Genomic DNA, 22858 nt, shown 5'->3' on the forward strand with positions numbered 1-22858 from the left:
GGGGCAATATCGCTCCCATTGAGAATGCGTGTAATTGATTCTCAGTAGACCTTCCCCTGTAATGTGTGACTTCCATTTCAAAAACCCACATTGAGTGCATGAAACACATGTACATATCGTATTGTTCCTCACTTATTTCTTCTCCCCTCATCTTCTTTGATGGTGTTCAGTGTCATTTACTGTTTGGTTACAGTTTTTCTTTAAATATGAATATGTTCCCCATATGGGTTAAGTAGGCAAGATAGTCTCTAAGTCTGTTTATATCTGCAAATATTTCTTTCACCCTGGCAGGTAACATTCTTGAGTGTGTAAAGGATTCTTGGGCCTCAGTCTTTGTCTTCCATAGGCTATACAACCACGTACTTGCAGCTGGTTAGATCTCTGCCAGTCTGTCTGATTCATTTTCCTTGATGGGTAACTATTTTTTTGGTGAGAGGTTGTTCTTTCTCCTCAATGTTAAGTAATTTTACAGAATATAGCTCTAAGTTTTTTTCAAATTTGCCTTCACCTTCAGGTACCTTTTCACCTTGTAGGTTTAGTTCTTCCCTCAACTTGGATCATTTTTTTTTTTTTGGTATTATTTGCAAACCCAATCTTTTTTGTATGCCTATGAGCCACATGCTGTATCTCCTCTATTTATATATCAGCCTTTTCCCCTGATTCCCCTTATGTTTCTCTCTCTCTCTCTCTCTCTCTGTGTGTGTGTGTGTGTGTGTGTACATGCACATGTGTACTTTGAGATATTTCTTGCATTTGATCTTCAGGCCACTAATCCAGGCTTCAACAATGGCCATATGGTTCTTTAATTACTCTTCTAAGTTAGTTCTAAAATCATCGAGTATTAGTACCAGACACACTTGGCCATCCTTCAGTGCACATATTGTGTTTTAGTTCTAACTTCCATCTCCAGGAGCCTGTATCACCAGGTCCCCATTGTGTTAAGCATCTTCCTTCTTGTAATTGGTTCTCTTTAAATGTGTTGATATTTAACTTTATCAGATTATTAGTGGCTTCCATCCTTCAGGTGAAGGAAGGTAAAGACTGGGGATATAGCATTGAATGGTTTACTAGTTCCCCACTGGGGCAACCAAAGGAGGTCTCTCCCCTCGTATACCCAGCCTTGGGTTTAGGGAGGTGGCCTTGGCTCCTGCACCGCCTTTTGAAGAGCAGGCAACTCTGGAACACTCATATAGGGCTAAGAATTGTTCTGCAGGCCTCTGGACTCCCCAGAACCTGAGTCTGCTGGTAATTGAGTGTCCCTCAGCCCCAGCACTGCTTGGCTTGGGAGAGTCTATTAGACCGTAGCTGGGAATGGAAAGAGTGGGAGAGACTGGGGAGTAACTTTCTTTAAGAATACCCCTTCCTTTTCCGACTTTAACATAACAAAATGATCATTCGGGGAGAACTGTGTTGCATCAGGAAGAGAGATGTATGTTCTAGGCCTGACTGCCACTAGCAAGCCATGTGGTCATCAGCATGTCACTCAGTTTCTTGTACCTCTGTGTCCTCGTTTGTAAGATGAAGAGATTGGCTGATTATTGATCTAAGTGGTCTTCCAGCTACGGCCTTCTCAGTTTGTAGGAAATCTCAGTATCCTGAAGGTTCTCATTATGATGTGGGGTAAAATTCAGTGGTTTTTCCATCTGTGTTCTGTGGAGCCCTGCGGATTCTGTACGGGAGGAAAGGAAGGGATTGGAGAGGTTTCGCTTACCTTTTTATTTGCACTAAGAGTTCAACTGCTAAAACAAGCTCGAAAGCCAGCACTAGAGTCTACATAAGCCTCAGAATTAAGTTTCTCTAACAGGACTTTGGGTTTCTGTTTGGTGTTTTTGCTTATTTCCTTCACATTGTGTTTGGGCATTTCATCCTGTCTCCCAGTTGTTTTGGGTCAACAGAAGCAAGCAGTATTTATGACCCACCAGTCTTTTGGGATTGAAAGGTACCAGAAGATGCCACCTCAAAATAGACCCCTTTGGCATATGGATTATTTTGACCTATGGGGAATTGAGAACCAGCAGTGCAGGAAGAGTTTTTTTTTTTTTTTTTTTTAACCTTTCTCTAACTGCATAAAAATGATGGCTCCGTACCAGGAAGAGAGCGACTCCTGGAGACAGCTGTCATCACCTGAAAGGCTCTTACCTGTATAACAGGACAAACCTTACTTACCATACTTCTCCTCACCTTCTTATAACTTGCCTTCCCCACCTGGAAGCCCCAAACTCATTTTCCTTTGCTTAGCCAAAGATAGTATATAAACCTTAATCATCTGGCCACCTCCTTGAGTCTTGTTTCTTTGTTGGATTCCCTTGTATGCATGTAATTAAAACTTTGTGTGTACATAATTAAAATGTTGTTGGTTCTCTCTTGATAGTTTTTCATCAGTTTGATTCCTGGGCCCAGCCATTGAACCTAGGAGGGCAGAGAAACAGGTTTATTTCCTCCCCTACAGGATTGAAGGGTCTCCTACATTAAGCATCCTCTTCAAAGTCACAAAGGGGCTGAGCTGGATCTCTATTTTGGGGGTACAGCTTCCTGCATACGACTCTACTGTACATCATGAGGTTTATACAGACTTCATTTACAAATTGGTCTAAAGTAGGTCAGCGTTCCTGAGACACGGATAGTCTTTGAGATAATTTATCTAAGTCTGAAATGTTGGCTAATGTTCTTTACTAGAAAGGGCAAGATTTTATATTGGTGATGTTTAAAAGCCAAGGGGCTTTTGTTATTTCTTATTAAAAAAATGATGAGTGAGGTTGGGCACAGTGGCTCATGCCTATAATCCCAGAACTTTGGGAGGCCGAGGGAGGTGGATCACCTCAAGTTAGGAGTTCAAGACCAGCCTGGCCAACATGGTGAAACCCTATCTCTACTAAAAATACAAAAATTAGTCGATCATGGTGGCAAGTGCCTGTAGTGCCAGCTACATGGGAAGCTGAGGCAGGAGAATCACTTGAACCCAGGAGGCAGAGGTTGCAGTGAGCCGAGATCACATCACTGCACCCCAGTCTGGGTGACAGATCGAGACTCCATCTCAAAAATTAAAATTAAAAAAAATGAGTGAATGTAACTCAGAAAGCATTAGGAGGCCTTACTGCAGATATCTGCAGAGTAGGGTTTAATACCTTTGGAAATGATTACATTTTGAATGTCTTAACAAAAATTATCATATGGGGAGATAACACACTGAAGATGATTTAATAGAAATTCTACCTCAAGCCTAAGTATGGAAACTCTGCCCAAGCCCAAGATCGTTACAGTGAGCACTATAATTAAAAATTGTGGGATTCCTTGGTGTAAGTAATCAGCACATACTAAAAGTAAAAATAAGCTTTATTTAATGACAGTCTGCCAGTATCTGTAGATTTTGGAATTTCTATTTTCATTCATGTGTGAGAGTTCTGGTTGTCTTTAAGTCCCACAAAAATAACACAGTGGAAATCAATTTAAGTCACAGAGCCAGAAATACAGATAAGTTAGATGGTCTCTTGAATGTTTCATCGGTGCCAAATATATTCTGTTAACTAAAAAAATTAATGAATTTGCCAAAAAATACTGGCCCACTGACCATGGGGCCTTACGGAACACACAAAGTGTTTGTTTGTGTGAAAGGGAAAAATACAAACAACTTACGTGAACATGTGATGACCACGAGTTTAGGTTCGGGAAATCTGGGCCATGCACACATCACCAAACCTTCAATGGAGCAAGAGTAGAATGGACTCCTTGGAGGAGTGCCAAAGCTGAAAAGGAGGTATTATTGGTGTCAATTCTGCCTGTGGAAGAACCACAAAGCCCCTTGACGTGGATTCTCCCTCACATCCTGTACCTGAGCCTCTCACCATCCAAGCTCCTACCTCTACACAGTACATTTAAAATTTACATAGGCACTAAAATCTGCAAATCAGCACATTTTTTTCTTTCCTGTCCTTCTCTGTCTCTCTGGTTGCCTCTGTCTCTTTCTCTCACCCTCCCTCTCCCCTCCTGCCTCTTTTTTTTTTTTAATTTTTGGAGATGGGGTCTAGCTGTGTTGCCCAGGCTGGTGTGCAGTGGCACAATCATGGCTCACTGCCTCCTCAAACTCCCAGGCTCAAGCACAACCTCATCCTCCTGAGTAGCAGGGACTACAGACGTGCACCATCATGCCTGGCTTTTTTTTTTTTTTTTAACTTTTTGTAGAGACAGGGTCTCCTGATATTGCCCAGGCTGGTCTCGAACTCCTGGGGTCAAGTGATTCTTCCACCTTGGCCTCCCAAAGCACTGGGATTACAAGGATAAGCTCGGCCTCTGCCTCTTTTTTAAATAAAGAGTTAATAACTGTCTGATGCACTCAACATACCATACCAGAATACCTGGTTTGTGGTGAGGCTTCCTCCAGCCTTTTGGAGTACAGAGAAATTTAATCGCTTTCAATGAGCTCCACTTTGAGCAACTTTTATTTCTACGCTTGTTTAAACTAAAAGGAAGCCTCCATGCATGGCACAGGTGCAATGGTGCAACTTCCACTCTGTTGTCCAACACCCAGGGATTATGGAGCAATGGCTATGCCAGCCAGCTCCAGGCTAGAGCACAGCTGGATGTGCCAGATACGCCTGCTGCTGTCAGCTGTGACCTCAGCACTGGCAGCTTCTTTCTCCTAACACCCTAAAGCTTCAGGGTCTTGATCTTCAGTTTCTCCCTTTCCCTTTCCCTTTCCTTTTCCTTTTCCCTTTCCATTTCCTTTCCTTTCTCTCTTTTCTCTCTCTCTCTTTTTTTTTTTTGTTATTTATTTATTTATTTTTTGATGGAGTCTCACTCTGTCGCCCAGGCTGGAGTTCAGTGGCGTGATCTCAGCTCACTGTAACCTCTACCTGCCAGGTTCCAGTGATTCTCCTGCCTCAGCCTCCAGGGTAGCTGGGATTACAGGCACCCACCACCATGCCCAGCTAATTTTTGTATTTTTAGTAGAGACTGGGTTTCCCCATGTTGACCAGGCTGGTTTCAAACTCCTGACCTCAGGTGTTGTGCCCGCCTCAGTCTCCCAAAGTGCTGGGATTACAGGTGTGAGGCTACGCACCCGGCCAGCTTCTCTCTTTTCTAAGGCTGAATTGCAGGAATCACCACTCTGACTCTACATTTCTACCATTCTCTCTTCCCAAGTCACCAAACCCATTCCATATCATTATCCACAGTCCATTCTTACCAGAGCAAGATAAGACCTTGCCACTGTGGAGCCATTAAGACCAAAGCCTTATTCTCTGTTTAGCTACTGAAGGCATTTGAGGTTGTGACCCAACAGCAAAAAATCTAAAAAATCAATACAAGAAGACCATTTTCCTTTTATGATAAGGAGACAGACGGGAGTCTATTAAAACATACAAAGGATGATAAATAGGATAATGGTGCAATCCAATGACCTGAGATAATGCAATGACTGTGGACCTACTGTTATTCAGTCTGCCAGAGATTAAAACTTACTCTAAAAATTATATGCTTTTGAAACTCCCATAAATAAAACTTTTATTTATTTGTTTGTTGAGATGGATTCTTGTTCTGTCGCCCAGGCTGGAGTGCTCTGGTGCAACCTTGGTTCACTGTAAACTCTGCCTCCCAGGTTCAAGCAATTCTCCTGTCTCAGCCTCCTGAGTAGCTGGGAATAAGTGCACACCACCATGCCCAGCTAATTTTTCTATTTTTAGTAGAGGCAGGGTTTCACCAGGTTGGCCCGGCTGGACTGGTCTCAGACTCTTGGCCTCAAGTGATCCACCTGCCTCAGCCTCCCAAAGTTCTGGGATTAGAGGCATGAACCACCATCCCTGGCTGAAAAACTTTTATTTTTGATTTTGTTTTTTATTTCACTTATTTTTAAGTAGAACATTAGTTGAATTCATTAAAATACATTTAAACAACATGAATTCAGGTAAATCACTGATTAGTAACCATAATTTCCCTCTTAACAGCTAATTCTTAAAGAATGCTTACTTACTATTAACTTCTTTAATCTCACAAAAACCTTTTGAAGTAAATATAAATATTATCTGCATTTTGCAGAGGAAGAAACTGGAGATTAGTGAGATTAAGAAACAGCTTTTAAATTGGAAAACCAGCTGGAATCCAGGTCTCTTTGGGCCAAAACACAACTGCTTAATCTTCTTTGCTGCCTCTTCATGTGTAGATAACAGATTCAAAAAGCAGAAAAGGGTAGATTTGCATTGTAGCGTTGGAATTATTATTGCAATAATTGTTCAATTGCACAATACCCCCCAAAAAGTGCAATCTGTGTTCATGCTACTACTCTATTGATATAAACTCCTTTGAAAGAATTTCATAAATCTGAATACCAGTTGTTGAAATGCTTGACTTTTTAACATTTGAATGAATAGATTAATTTTAATGAGTTTATTTTTACCTGTCTAAATTGGTAAACATTTAGGTTTTCTGACTTTCTTTGTCTCTGAATATTTTTTCCAGGGTCAACGTCTTTTTGAAAAGTTGCTCCAACTGACTTCGCAAAATATTGAAATCAAGCTAGTGAGTGATGTAACAGCTGATTCAAAGGTATTAGAAGCCTTGAAATTAAAGGGTAAGACCAAGGTTGATATGCTATTCTACCGCTGGGTGTTCTGTTAAGATACCTTTCATTTCACTTAATATATAATTTCTTTATAGTTAGTACATTTCACTTAGTACATAGTACATTTACATCTTCTTTGAAAAATAACTCGATTAAAGTTTTTGAGTGGAGGAACTAATTAATATATTGGGATTTAAAAAAACAATTGCATATTAGTGTAAGCAAAATAATCTACTGGTCAATAAATGATGATTAACTAGAAAGAAGACTCCCTTTCTGAACACTTCAACGGTGTGATTACAGAGAAGAACCACTTCGCGTCAGAATAGACACTGGATCTCTACTTTTCACTTGCCTGCCAAATGAAAATCCTTTTCACGCTATATATTTAAAAAATAATATAGTCAGGTCCTGGAGTCTATGAAACATTGCCTGATTCATGAGTTTTAAGACAATTCCACAGGAGAACACCATTTATATAGCCACTTTGCAGTTTTTCTCACAATCTCATGAAGACTGAAAATAATTCCAAAATAACTTTTTTTATTTTGCTGTAATGTCAACCGAATTGAGCTCTCACATCCAAATAGTTTTTACTGTTTTGTAAAAATTGTTACCTGGAATTTATTATCCAAACTGTAAGCCTCTAAAAGGAAAAGGCGTGTTTGAGCCAGTGAAAATGTTCAAGCTGCCGGACGTCCCTAGAAGAGGACAGGGCACTGACCTCAGTGAGTCATTCATGTTCCACCTGATGGCGTTACAGCTCATGTTTGTGCTGTTTAAACATACTGTGCCTTTTTTGCTTGTCATCTTCCCCACATTTTTAAGTGGCAATTCCTTCTAAGAATGCAACAGAACAGGAATCAAATAAGTGAGCCCCAGTGGCCCTTCCTCCTGAAGAAGAAAAATTGGAAGTGATAAAGCATATTGAAAGTCATTACCACATAGAAGACGTAAGCTTGGCCATGCACATGTACCTACCACCATGCACATGTGTTCTATGCACAGGAAAATAAAACATGAGATAATCGTATGTTTGAAAAGCTGTGCTGTGCTACTTGGGTGCAGCAGAATGTCTTTGAAAAACTTGTAAGTGCCCAGTTCAGTGGATTGACAGATACAATCAACGTGGCTTAGAAATGTATTCTTACTTTTCCTATTTTTTAAAAAAGTAAAATTGGGTTCTCACTATCTGATAATTTGTTAGAGAACACTTTTTTTTCTGAGAAATTGATTACTTTTGGTTAACCGAGGGTCCTATATTTGCAGATGATTTCCTTATGGAGTTTACTAGCATCTCTTTGGGTTTGATTATCCTGGCAGGATAAAAAGCTGATGTGTTAGGAAGAGAAGGAGGGAGCCCGAGACATCCACAGCTCTCTTTCTTGCCATAGCCCATGCTAAAGCTTGTAAACTCAACCAAAAGTTAAAGCTTGGGGATATTAGGAAGCCTAACAGATTTTCTTTGGAGTTGCTGAATATTTGCTACTGTAAACAGCAAATAGTGATTGACAAATGCACGAATAAAGGCCTGGTTTACATTTCTATTGTGAACTGTATGTTAAAATTTCATTATAGTAATTGCATCTCACAGAAAAAGAAGTGTTTGAATTTCCAAGCATATGTAGATACTACTACAACTTAGATTCTGTTGAAATATAATAAGACTTCTTATCAAAACACGAAAACAAATGATTTTCCTTCATAGGAGTAAAGCAGGACCCTAATTTCTCATAGCTATTTTCTAGGTAGTGATGGTAGGCCTCTCTGGCTCTTAGGGATGCACATGATGTGTATACTGTATGTAGAACATGTATAAGTCTTTAGAATACAGTTATTGTATTTCTCTACTCTCATCCTTTGGTAGACATATATTAAATGATAACAGTGCATTTTAGAAATAATTTTTATGAGACTATTTTAAATCTGTGATTGAATATCTTGCTGAAGAGTTATCTTTTTGCAGGGGAGGGATTCTAGTCTTTTAGCAAAATTCTAGAAAGTTTTTTCCAGAAATATCCGATCAAAAAAATAGGTAAATATAAAATAAGCCATGAGCAATTTCAGCTGCAAGAGTTACTGAATATAGAAACTAATCAAATATATTGTGAAAAAGAATAAAAGTAGGGCTTCCCAGTAAATGATAAAGATTTAGTGCAAGTGTAAGGAGGCCCAGAAAAAGGCCAGGCAGGCTGGAGAAGTGAGACAGCTGGCCAAGGCCCTTCTGACGGGTGGTGTGCAGGTCATTCCTGTTCCTTTTGCTCCCCATGCTTTGCCTCTCTCCTTGACTCAGAAGTCAGAAAGATAAACCATCTCTCCAAGGTCTCAAACTATGGCTTGGAGGTGAGGTGCTTTTGAAACCTAGCCCTCATGAAGTCCTTGCACCCAGGGAGGGATTTAATTTTACACAAGGGTCCCTGTAAATTCAAAATGGGTTTTATTAATCAGTTTTCTTAATTTCACTTCCTAACCATCTCCACCTGTATCCCTCATATAAACATCTCAAATGCAACATGTTGACTCAGCTCACATGCTTTCTTTCCCTCCCTGCACCAACACAGCATCTGTCCCTATACCTGAATTTCCATGTGCTCAGTCACTCATGTTAGAAACTCAACTCCACGCTCTCGTATGCCACATCTAATGAGCCATGGTCTATAGACTCTATCCCCCCGTCTTTCTTCTAGATACCACATTTCCTCCTCACATACCTGCCTTATTTCAGGTCTCTTAATACTTTGCTTAAGCCTTTGTCACCTTTCCTCTTTCACCATCTGATCTTCCACACAGCTACCAAAGAGATCTTCCACCACATGGTTATTATCACCTTACGTGTTCACCCAAATTGCATGCAGGTGTGAGGATGCCTGAGGAATATCATGCATGCAATAAAAGGCACAAATATTAAATATATAGCTCAATGAATTTCACAAAGTAAACACATCCACATAAAACCGTCATGGACCAAGATGTAGAACGTTGCAGACATCTCAGAAAGCCTTCTCAGTCCCCCTTGCAGTCAGTGCCCTCCGCAGAGGGAACCACTATTTCAACCTCTTCCATAGATTACCTGTATCTTTCTTTGAGCTTTATATAAATAGAATCACAGAATTCTATGTCTGGATTCTTTGGCTCAGTTTTATGTTTATAAGACCAATACACGTTGGATACAGCAGTGGTTTATTTTACATTGTTGTATAGTATTCCATTTTATGAATATAATACAATGGATCTGTTCTACTGATAGATGTTTGGGTTTTTCCTGGTTTGGGTTATTATATATAATGCTGCTATGAGGATTCTTGTACATGTCTTTCAGATGCCTACACATATACATTTCTGTTCAGTATGTACTTAGGATTGGGATTGCTGACATAATAGGCTATATATGTGTTCAATTTCGATAGATATGGGCAATCAGTTTTCTAAGTGGTTGCACCAATTTACACTCTCACAAACACTACGTTAATGTTCTGTTTGCTCCACATCCTTGCAAAATTTGGCACCTCGTTTTATTTTAGCCATTCCGGTGGATACGTATCATGTTGTATCTCTAATATTCATTTCTCTGATGGCAAATTATGTTGAGCATCTTCTCATATGCTTATTGACCATTTCCATATTCTCTTGGAGAAGGTGCCTCTGCAAGTATTTTGCCCAGTGTTATTGTTGTTTTAATTGGCCCATTCCTATTGATTATTAGGCTAGATTTGAATCCTTTGTTGGATATATGTATTTCATATATCTTCATCCATTTGAGGCTTGTCTTTTCACTCTTCCAATGATGTGTTTACATAAATGGAAATTCTTAGTTTTAATGAAATCTGATTTATTAATTACTCCCTTATTGTTGATGCTTACTGCATCCTGTATAAAAACTATTTATCGTTACAAGGTCATGGAGATTTTCTTGTTTGTTGTGTTCTAGATACTATATTATTTTGCTGTTCAGATTTAAGTCTGTGTTAAGTTTGGACTTTATTTCTGCTTATGGTATGAAGTAGCAGTAAAGGTTCATTTTTATACTTACGGAGGGTCGTTCGTTTAAAAAAGTTTCTTCACTGCATGTTCGAGGCATCATTGTTAAAAATTAGGTGACTGTATTTTAGTTCTGTCTTTGAATTCTTTACCGTATTTTCTTAGTCTACTTATTCATCCCAGGACCAATGCCATACTGTTTACCTTGCCTTTATAATATGTGTTACAGATGGTGGAACTTTCATCTTTGTTTTTCACTTTTAGAACTGCCTTAGTTATTCTTGGACCTTCAGGTTTTGAAATAAATTTTAGAACCATCTTATCATAAAACTACTGAAATTTTATTAGAATTACACTGACTCTGTAGATAAACTTGGTGAAAATTGACATGGACAATATTGAATCTTTTACTTAATGCCTATAGCAAAGCTACAATATTTCCTCTTACTACTGCTTTAGCTGCATCTATTTTTAATATGACATAAATTTCTAAATTAGTTTTCTGTCCAAAAAGTTTTCTGATTTCTACTGCAGTCTACTCTGTACTGTGGCCTATTTAGAAATGTAATCCTTAATTTTCAAACATTTGGAGATTGTTCTATTTATTCTTTGTTATTTTCATTATGTATATTCATAGAATATACTTGGTATGATTTCAGTCATTTGGTATTTTTAGAAAGTTACTTTACAAAAATTTATTTAAATAAATTTGTTTTATAAATATCAAGGCTTTCCATTGCTTTCATACAGCTTTTCATTTTTGTTTTTGCATTTTGTCAACCCTTGTAAGTCTAAAAGCTGAAAGTGGAGTGTAAGTGAAATAGCTTCTCATTGTCTGATACATGATCTTAATCGGTAGACTTCAGAAACAAGCTAAATGAGATGTGAGATTGTCATTGAAATCCTCTGCTTTCTTCAAATCCGTATTCCTGCGGGATGTGCCACTTGCTGCCACCACTTGGCTTACAGGGAGTAATCGTGGCAATTCTTTTTTTTTTTTTTTGAGACGGAGTCTCACTCTGTCACCCAGGCTGGAGTGCAATGGTGCCATCTTGGCTCACTGCAAGCTCTGCCTCCCGGATTTAAGTGATTCTTCTGCCTCAGCCTCCCAAGTAGCTGGGATTATAGGTGCATGCCACCAGCCCTGGCTAATTTTTGTGTTTTTAGTATAGATGGAGTTTCACCATATTGACCAGGCTGGTCTTGAACTCCTGACCTCATGATCTGCCCACTTTGGCTTCCCAAAGTGTTGGGAGTACAGGCGTGAGCCACCCCGCCTGGCCAACAATTCTCTTAAGTCCCGTTTTCTCTGCTCATGCCTCCCAGCAAATGCCTTTGATATCCTACTTCTCACCAAACCTAGTAATAGCCCAGTCATATTATTGAATTTTTATATTACTAACACAATTTTTATTTCTGGTTGTATATTTTAGTCCTAAGCAAAATATCCCTCAAGGATACCACTGTACTTTTAATTATTGTATGTTATAGTTACTGTTGCAATTAAATTGAAAATTAAGAATTATTTGTCTACCAAAACCATAACAATTCATTGTACTTTCTATAATATGACTACAACATTTAATGCCTCTGTAGCCTAGCAACAATTAAAAATAAAATAAAGTCAGAAAATATCAATTTCCTTTTGAAAAAAAAAAAAGCAGGCTTTTATTTGTTCATGGTTGGATGATAAAATGATGAGTGAAATAAGTGTCATAGAAGATTTAGAATCAGTGACCTAGAAGTTAAGTTCACATTTTCTTTAAAAAATAAAATAAAATAATAAAAAGGCATTTGAAACCATTTAGGATCTGAAATATCTCATTTCAATCTCATTATTTACTATAATTGAGTTTTGAAGTATCTGAAAGCTAATTGTGATTTCCCAAATACAACCTACTTTTTCAGGGTTGTGTTTCTCAAAATATTGTTTTCCCTGTGCCTGAAATACCCTGATGTGTTTCCCTTGTCAATTTACAAGCTCTTTTTCATCCTTTTTTTAATTAATTTATTTTTTTTTGAGAGAGAGAGAGAGAGAGGTGATGCCTTGCTCCGTCACCCAGGCTGTAGTATGTTGGCACTATAATAGCTCACTGCAGCTTTGAACTCCTGGGATCAAGTGGTGCTCCCACCTCAGCCTCCCCAGTAGCTGGGACTAGAGGCATGTGCCACCATGCCTGACCAAGTCCATTTTTAAGCCTTACACATGGTATTTTCCCTTTCACCTTCGTCTCTTTACCCTGGTTGATCTTACCATCTACTTTTTCTCCATTGTTCATTAATATTTAATCCAACAATTGTTTCTTGACTATCTGTCATGTGCCAACAACTTGGGCTTTAAAGAGAGGAAGGTGACTAAGACATGAGCCTTCCCCTAACTTCAAAGAGTTCAGAGTTTGGTAGAGAAGACCAAGCGATAAGTGAAATAAAGTGATCAAGAAATTCCTAAAACATCTACACAGAGTCCAATGTTTCTGAGTCACTTTTTGCAACAGTGGTTGATGCCCATGCTTTCCACCCAGCATTGTCTCTGTACCACCAAGAGTGTCGACGGTGCTATGTAGCTTTAAGAAACAGAATGCATTACTGTTGTCTCTAATCAGAAGCTTGTTTTTGAAGCTTACCAGAATATGTCAAAGCAAGATATTCAGACAATAACCAGATCTTGTATTCTTTCCTCAAGGGGTCCTTAAATGGTTTGTTGACTGAATATTGGGAAACTTTAAGAGCTCTGTCGTGCCACCAGGAATAATGCAGTGACAACTTTGTCACAACTTGTCACTTGGTCTGTAGCAATCGTAAGATGCATTGCAATGTTAGAGTTGTTAAAATGTGAAGACTAAATGTTTCAGAATCAATGACTTAGAGTAATAAGTGTTATTTTAAAATATTTAGTAATAAACTAGAAAATTCAACTTAGAAACTTTAAACTTTAATAAGTTAATTAAGTTAAAATGACCATTCCTCATACCACACTGAGAGAGGTAGATTCTAAACTAAACCTCTTGCGACAGGGCTTCTTTGTAGTGCAGTGACCATACTCAGTGGATGGAAATTCGGAGAATTCAGGCTGTGCTGGTTTTTAAGAAATGTGGGGGTCTTTACAGACCCCCTTGATGGCTAGAGCATACAGTGATAGGAAGTGTGCCTATCCAAAAATATAAATAAGCAAAAACGCTCTATTGCCTGAAACAGGAAGGAAGTTATTCAAATCGGTTTTTATATGCAATTTCTATAGGAAAACAATACAATGAAACCAGAAACCTGAAATACACTGGAGAAGAGACAGTCTCCTGGGGTAGACAAGAAAGATATCAGAAATCATATTCCTAGCTATGCAGCGTGATGAATCGCAACCCAAATGAAAAAAGAGGGGCTAATCATGAGAGCTTGGTTCTAAAAAGAAGAGGGATAGCAAACACGCAGTGGTAAACGTGACAGGCATGAAAAGGCCCAGGCGATTGTTCCTACTGACATTATCTGCTAGGAGAGAGTGACCGTACAAACAACCAGTTTCACTTATGGGCTAAACTCTGTCACTAGGTGCTGTTTGGTCTTTAAAAAAAAATTAAAACTTTTAAATTGATTTTATCTGAAAAGTAAGTCACATATATTTATCATGTGCAACATGTTTTGAAATCTGTATACATTGTGGGATGGGTACATTGAGCTAATTAACAAATGCATTATTTCATATACTTATTTTTTGTGGTGAGAGCACTTGAAACCTACTTCCTTAGCAATTTTCAAGAATATAATCTTGTACGTTGTTATTAACTGTTATCACCATGTTGTACGGTAGATCGCTCCTTATTGCCAGTGATCAGCCCAATTACACAACCACAGAAAGAAATTCATCCTAGAGCTTGGGGACCTCCATGCTGTGCCTCTTTCTCCTGATGGTCCAGCACACTGTGGGCTTGGGGTGTTAACACAGTCCTGCTCAGCTGGTGTTGCAAGCTTTCAGTCTGTTAGAATCAAACATGTATTTTCCTCCCCCTCCCTTCTCTCCTGCACACAGACCTATAAGTGATTAAACATAGAGCTTAGTCTGTGCCACCTATATATGTTTTGTGATAACTTTAAGGAGCTGATAACAAAACTTTTTTTTACAAGGTTTTGTTTTGTTTTGCCAGAGCATTCATGTGTCAAGAATTTTCTTTCCTTTTTGGGATTCTTCATATAGATAGTAGATACATAGATAGAAGATAGGTAGATAGGTAGGTAGATAGTTAGATGACAGATACATAGAAAGATATAGATAAATGATAGATAGATAGATAGATAGATAGATAGATAGATAGATAGATAGTAGGTAGGTAGATATAGATAGATGATAGGTAGATAGATAGATGATAGAAGGTAGGTAGGTAGGTAGATATAGATAGAAGATAGATAGTAGGTAGAGACAGATAGATAGATAGATAGATAGATAGATAGATAGATAGATAGATAGATAGATAGAAAAAAAGAAAGAAAGAAGAGGGAGAGAAAAGAAAGAAGATAGGAAGATAGATGGCAGATACACAGAAAGAAAGAAATAGATGACAGATAGATAGATATTAATAGATAGATATATAGATAGATGATAGTCTTAGTTCATTTGTGCTGCTGTAATAACTGAGACTGGGCAATTTATAAAGAACAGCCACTTATTTTTTCACAGTTCTGGGGTCTGGAAGTTTAAGATCAAGGCACCAGCAGGTTCAGTGTCTGCTGAGAGCTGCTCTGTGCTTCCAAGATGGCGCCTTGTTACTGCATCCCCCAGAGGGAACAAACGCTGTGTCCTCACGTGGCGGATAAGACAGAAGGGCACAAAAGAATCTAAGTTTGTTCCTTTCAACCCCCGCTACAAGACACCAATATATTTGTGACTCAGTCACTTCCCAAAGACCCCACCACTTAATACTGCCACAGTGCGGATTAGGTTTAAATGAATGATTCTTGAGGGGCATTCAAATCAGATAGAGAAATAGATCTTCAGATTTTCTCCCCATGAGATTTTAAAATTAAATTTCTAGATTTCCCTATCTTTTTATCCATATTGTTTCCTTTCTGTTACTTTTTGTTTATAAAGGCAATACAAAGCATGCTCTTGGGGTGAACTCTTGGTCACAGTGACAGTGCTCAGCCCTCTGCATCCACTCATCTGCTCCCCTTGTGACTCAAGTCATACATTTGCTGAGTGACTGTCTCAGACACCCAGTTTAAAAGTGACCCCAACTTTCCCTCATTAGCACTATATAGCAAGTAAGTGAGCCAATTAGACAGAGCCTTACCCGTATTAGTGAATAACCAATAGCCACAGGGACCTAATGAGCCGTGGCTGGGCATCTTTAGGTCATTTGGGTTACAATCCCGCAAAGCATTGAACAAATGGTAGACATTTAATTGGCCTTTACTCGTGACTAAATTTTATTCATTAAAGTCAAAATCTTAATTGAAATAAGACTAAATCTCTGTCACTCTTGTTAATAACACTGTATTTTTAAATCGTTGAGTTCTGGTGTTCTTTTAGCTACATTATTTTAAAAAGGACAGGGAGCTGCTGAATTCTTTCTGTTGAATTCTAAATGTGATCTTTGCCATTGCTTATTTAAATTTAAGAAAGCTGTACTCATTCATCATTGATAATCCATATTTTTATTTTCACATTCATGGATTAGGCTTAACAAAATCTTTGAAAGGGAAAATATATTCCTAAATCTGAGCATAGAAGCATGCGTAATTTTTTTTTATTATACTTTAAGTTTTAGGGTACATGTGCACAACGTGCAGGTTATTTACATAAGTATACATGTGCCATGCTGGTGCACTGCACCCACTAACTCGTCATTTAGAGCATGTGTAATTTTTTAAGTTAATGCAAGTGCCCTAGTTTCCAACTCTGCATTTTACAAGGTGATTTTTGAACAGCTTACTCCAAATCAGTGGAGGATAGCTTATTGAGGCTTTTTTTACTTAGGTTTTACTGCTTTATAATTATTCCAAAACCTAACTCTACAAGTACGTATGCCTGTGTGTGCTAATTTAATGTAAGCCTTATAAGTATAATTTGGTAGTTTCCCTAGAGTAAACTTTATATTATTCTACCTTTCATTTCCACTGTCTGGAAGGTTGCCATCGTTAAGGAGGCTGAACATTTCAAGTGAAGGACAGTCCTCACTGTTATCATGAATGTGGAATCCTCTGGACAGGGGACTTATGAAGCTGCTTTGTATTGGGTCTGCTCTGGTAATGGCCCAGATGGAAGTCGGGGTGCCCCGACGGTCACCCAGGCATGCTTTTCCAATATGTGCTTTCATTTCACACCTTCTCAAAGTGAATGCCACTTGAGAGGCTCATGCTTGATTGCCTGAAGGCTGCTGCCTTTGTCCTATACGCTGCCGTCAAAATGTATTGCAAGGGATTCTGTCTTCCACCTTTCTTCATAGCACACCAAAATATTTGGCAGCAAGGCAGAAACTTTTCATCCTATGCTCGTTTGGCCACATTATGCTTTTTAGTGATAATTAGCAGCGTAATTAGCATAATAACTAGGAACAGGTACTTTTGTGGCCCCAACCTTGTGCTGAAATTCTAAACTTGTCATTACTGTGTGGTGTAACCATAGGCTGGCACTTTCTCTGAGCCTCAGTGGTGGTGGTGGTGGTGGTTGTTTGAGACGAATTTCACTCTTGTTGCCCAGGCTGGAGAGCAATGGTGTGATATTGGCTCACTGCAACCTCCACCTCCCAGTTTCAAGCGATTCTTCTGCCTCAGCCTCCTGAGTAGCTGGGATTACAGATGCCCACCACCATGCCTGGCTAATTTTTGTATTTTTAGTAGAGATGGGGTTTCGCCATGTTGGCCAGGCTGGTGTTGAACTCCTGATCTCAGGTGATCCGCCTGCCTCAGCCTCCCAAAGTGCTGGGATTACAGGCGTGAGCCACCACGCCCAGCCTTTCCTTTTTTTCTTTCTTTCTTTTTTTTTTTTTTCAGTTAAATGAGGATAATAATAACCTCCCTGAGAGCTATGAGAATTAAATTAGATAATATATAAAAAGTGTCTGGTGCAGGTGCCTACCTCATAATAAACTGTTAGTAAATGACATCCACTATAGCTGTTGCCTTAATTTACCCAAGTGTGTACTATTTGTGTCTGACCTGTCAGTGCCACTAGACCAGACTGGATTTATTTTTGCTTCTAAATTACAAACCTAGATCTGTGATTTTCTGATGAAAGAAAAGCCCCGGTTTTAATCATACATTACAGATCGTCTTTGGGAATGCAGCTGGTTCGTTTGCCTGTACGGTTGTGCACTAACTCTTGCTGGCTTCAGTTTGTATTGGAATTGTTCAGCTGGTGACACCAGTGACTCCCCGTCTGTGTTTTTGGTCTCTGTTCTAAGAGCTGCCCAAGTTAAGTCTGCAATTCAATGTGTTTAAACTTTCACAAGGGTTCATCTGATACATATAATATAGTCGTACCCATCTAAACACATAAAATCTAAACATTTGCTCTAAAACATAGAATCTTGTGCTACAGGTTTTATTTTTATCCCTAATACATAAGAACCTCGGCAGGAATAACATTTTCAAGGAAATTATATGCATATTCAACCTTGTGACAGGAGAAAAGCAGAATTTGATCTATTTCATCTGGTTGTGGCTTTATGTATTTCTATTCTAGGGATGCTAGAATTTGGGGAGGATGTTCTTTAAGAGGTGAAGAGGCCGGGCGCGGTGGCTCACGCCTGTAATCCCAGCACTTTGGGAGGCCGAGGCGGGCGGATCACGAGGTCAGGAGATCGAGACCATCCTGGCTAACACGGTGAAACCCCGTCTCTACTAAAAACACAAAAAATTAGCTGGGCATGGTGGCAGGCACCTGTAGTCTCAGCTACTCGGGAGGCTGAGGCAGGAGAATGGCGTGAACCCCAGGGGGCAGAGCTTGCAGTGAGCCAAGATCGTGCCACTGCACTCCAGCCTGGGCGACAGAGCGAGACTCCGTCTTAAAAAAAAAAAAAAAAAAAAAAAAGTGAAGAGAGGCTGGGTGTGGTGATTCACACTTGTAATGCCAGCACTTTGGGAGGCTGAGGTGGGAGGATCATTTGAGCTCAGGAGTTCCACCCTGCAGTGAGCTGTGATCGGTGAGCTGTGATCCACCACTGCACTCCAGCCAGGCGATAGAGTGAGACCCTGCCTCAAAAAAAAAAAAAAAAAAAAAAGAAAGGGCCATACACGGTGGCTCACGCCTGTAATCCCAGCACTTTGGGAGGCCAAGGCAAGCGGATCATGAGGTCAGGAGTTTGAGACCAGCCTGAGCAACATGGTAAAACCGCGTCTCTACTAAAAATACAAAAATTAGCTGGGCTTGGTGGTGTGCACCTGTAATCCCAGCTACTCGGGAGGCTGAGGCAGAAGAACTGTTTGAACTCAGGAGGCGGAAGTTGCAGTGAGCTGAGATCACACTGCACTCCAGCCTGAGTGACAGAGTGAGAGTCCATCTCAAAAAAAAAAAAAAAAAAGGGGGCCATACACGGTGCCTCATGCCTGTAATCCCAGCACTTTGGGAGGCCAAGGCAAGCGGATCATGAGGTCAGGAGTTTGAGACCAGCCTGAGCAACATGGTAAAACCGCGTCTCTACTAAAAATACAAAAATTAGCCGGGCTTGGTGGTGTGCACCTGTAATCCCAGCTACTCGGGAGGCTGAGGCAGGAGAACTGTTTGAACTCAGGAGGCGGAAGTTGCAGTGAGCTGAGATCACACCACTGCACTCCAGCCTGAGTGACAGAGTGAGAGACCATCTCAAAAAAAAAAAAAAAAAAGGCACTGAAGAGGAATAAAGATATACATAAATGAAGAAATGGCAATCTTTCAGAAAGCCCTTATAATTCCGAGGGATCCCATGGTCAGCATTTTTAGCCAGTAGCTTTTCTATTTTTTTCAGTCCCAAACAGAAAAGCTAGTTGCTAAAAATACTGATCATGGGATCCCCAGAATCATAAGGGCTTTCAGAAGTCCTCGTCTCCACATATATGTTCACACATCCACGTGTATGTTCTGAAGGGTACTAGAGACTTTTTTTTTTCTTTTTTTTCTTTGTTGTAGAGATAGTCTTGTTATGTTGCCCAGGCTGGTCTTGAACTCCTGGGCTCAAGCCATCCTCCCACCTTGGCCTCCCCACGTGCTGGGATTACAGGTGTGGGCCACCATGACTGGCTAGAGACATATTGTCTTCTGACAGAGCAGTTCCTGCCTTACCTAGAGTAGCCAGACAGAGAATATTCATTATCCTCATTAGTGAGTAAGATCCCTTACTTCTGTGACTCCGTGAACATCCCAATTGCACCTGCTTTTTAAATCAATGTCACGAGAACTGGTGTGAGTTAAGATGCAAAGCTCTATTTCTGTTCTTTCTAGCAGGCTGTTCAGCATGAACCTTGGCCATGACCTATTATTTCTGTGCCCACCTTCTTCCCATACTATATTTTATCTATTTTTTTAGCTCATTTCCTTCCATCCCTTTCTCATGCTTGGTAATTCTACTAACTTCCTCCTATGTCATACACAGGAAAAGGTATTCCGAATACTCACAGCTATACTCACACTCTATGTCTCCTAACCAACATCTTTCCTCTCCATAAGATCATGTCTCTTACTTACTGAACATAACAAACAAACAAAACTAGAGGCTATCAGCCTGGGACTCTCCCATCACAGTGCTCCATCCCAGTACATTTTCCGTATCTACATGCATCTCCATCTCCTTTCCTTCAACCTCAGAAGGAGGGTATCTCTGATTCTCTTCCAAAGCTAACTCTTCCACCTGAGACATCTGGTCCCACTTTCTCAGGAATTTCAGTCAAGTTTTTTTCTCTCTTACCTTTACATTTACCCTTTGCCTTTTAAATGGCTCTCTCCCCTTAATGTATAAACACACTCAAGTCAATGAGAGGAAAGGAAAAAGAACTTGGCACTATCCATCCTAGATCCCCTCTGGCAGGTGTTCCCCACCCAATGACTGCCCTTTTCTCCATGTTCAGGTTTATGCACCACTGGTCCTACCCCTGTGCAGTCCTCCAACCGCGGCAGCCCGGCTCTGCCCTGACTCCACTGAAACTACCTTGTCAAAGTCCCGGAGGACTTCCAGGTATGGAACTCGGTGGGAATATCTTAGACCTTGTATCACATGACCTTTCTTCAGCTTTGAACACTGTGTACTGCTTTTCTCTTTTCCTTGGAACTGTCTAGTCCCTTGGTTTCACTCTGTATTTCCCTTCTGTCTCTGGCCACGCTTTCTCAGTCTCTTTTGCCAATTTTGAATACACTATCATTCCCTTAAACATTGGCTTCTTCTCTTCTTTCTCTTCCTCTTCCCTTCTTTTCAGTTTCTTTACTCTTGCTGCATTGATTGCTTCTGCTTCTGTGGCTTCATTCATCACCGATATGCAGATGGCCCACACATTGTTTTTCCTGAGTTCCAGGCACAAATATTCAACTGCAAACTTCACATTTCCTCTTGGATATTCACAGAATACCTCAAAATCAATGTATCCAAAATGAAACGGATGCACCACCCCCACCTGGCCCTCCATGTTCTTCTTGCATTAAGTTTTATCTCAGTAAATGACCTGACTATCCTTATGTTTGCCCCCCAAAGAAACCTAGAGCTAACCTTGATTTCCTTCTCCTCCTCCAACCTTCAAAATCAAATCAGTCTGCACTTCTACATGTGCAGTCTTAACATTTCTGGAAATAGTTCTCCTTTTCCCTCCCTCCCTCTACTACTCTAACTTAGGCCTTTATCATTTCTCTGGAATGACTGCAAATGACATCCTAACAGTTTTTCCTGACTCCAATGTTAACTATGTTCCATTCTCCACACTGAATGAGGCTCCTAAAAGTCAGTAAATTCTTCCTGTCCCTTCCTTGCTTTACCATTTTTTTTGGCGGCTTGCTGAATGTTTTGTTTGAATGTATTATTTTATTATGTATTAGGATAAAGTAGTACATAACTAGTACATCAAACACATTATTTTATGATTAGTAATACTTGGAGCAAAGCTAAGAATGTATCGATTTAAATTTGATTTAAGTGTAATTAAGTAAATAATAGCACTGGTCTAGAAATAGGATTGGTTAAAAAAAATAATATGGAACTCAAATGGCAGCAGAGACATTCCAAAGTTCTCATCAAGGTTTCCCCAGGAGGCCTCTCCCACCTCCCTCCAAGCTGAGCCGTCTGCCCTTCCCCATTCCCCTTCAACTTCCAGGGCTTCCCTCTCTCTGAGCATCACTGCACTGTAATGCGTGTTTCTACCTCTAGACTTTAACCTCAATGAGGGCAAGATGGAGACTTGATGCCTGACATGTGTGTAGGAAATAAATAAATGTTAGTTGAATAAACAGTGCAAGCTTTGGGTGTATAAAGCACTACATAGAGTACACTTCAAATTTCCCAGATTTCGGGTTGAGCCTTGATTTTTATAACACTGAATATACTGTTTTTCTCTGGGAGAGACTAAGCAATGTGGCAAGTGACTGAATTTAAAATCAGGAGATTTAGAAGGGTTTAACAACTTTGTTCTGACATGGTTGGGACCTAGAAGGTGGTGAAGGAATAACTTTCTTCATATGAAGGGAACCATGCTAGAAAGGAATTTCTTTATAATTAAAGCTTAGGATGGTTCTGAAATGTTATGCTAATTAGTAATTGATGGTACGAGCATTTTGAAAGCATAGAATGCTATATCAATGCTAATTTTCATGGAAATTTAGATAGTATCTGTCTCCTAATAGAAAATAGCACTTGAAAGTGACATTGAAAATGGCATTTGAAGGGTTGACATAATTCAGACTACTTTGGTTAATGTTTCTGTTCCTTTAATAAGCTCCAATGGAGATCAGAAATAAGAACATTTTGAATGTTTTTTTCTACGTTACTTTTTCTGGTCATTTGCCCAGTTAGATGATGGAGTATGGATCATACTTAGGAGAATATGTGCAGTTTGCTGAGGTGTTCTAAGTTCTTCACTCATCCATATGGCTAATTAACCCAAACTTGGGCAGAGGTATTAAGTGATTTCCTTCTCAAGAAAAAGTCAAGGGTATTAATGTTTCACTACCCCCTGGTTGTTTTTTGCTCCCCCCCTTTTAACTTTCTTTGAAAGATGATTTGAAGGTGTTTTCATCCATTTTGTGTTGCTATAACAGAATATCTGAGACTGGGTAGTTTATAAAGAACAGAAACTTATTTGAGACTGGATAATTTATAAAGAACAGAAATTTATTTCTCACAATTCTGAAGGCTAGGATGTACAAGATCAAGGAGCTGGCATCTG

The 22858-nt window shown here is 39.6% G+C and overlaps 1 protein-coding gene across 7 annotated transcripts in view; it reads left to right on the forward strand.

Moving 5' to 3' along the window:
• Positions 1 to 22858, forward strand: part of PLD5 (phospholipase D family member 5) — a 446454-nt gene that overhangs the window by 257895 nt on the left and 165701 nt on the right. For 5 of the 7 annotated variants that reach the window (XM_055096799.2, XM_034949839.3, XM_034949846.3 and 2 more), the window contains one exon: positions 6451 to 6562. In XM_055096799.2, the coding sequence (XP_054952774.1) occupies positions 6451 to 6562 (112 nt within the window). Of the gene's footprint in view, positions 1 to 6450; positions 6563 to 20469; positions 20668 to 22858 lie in introns of those variants that run through there. The other 2 variants (XM_034949868.3, XM_055096882.2) reach the window with 2 other exon arrangements.

The sequence above is a fragment of the Pan paniscus genome, chromosome 1 (genome assembly GCF_029289425.2).
Source record: "Pan paniscus chromosome 1, NHGRI_mPanPan1-v2.0_pri, whole genome shotgun sequence".
In the NCBI taxonomy this organism is placed as follows: Eukaryota; Metazoa; Chordata; class Mammalia; order Primates; family Hominidae; genus Pan; species Pan paniscus.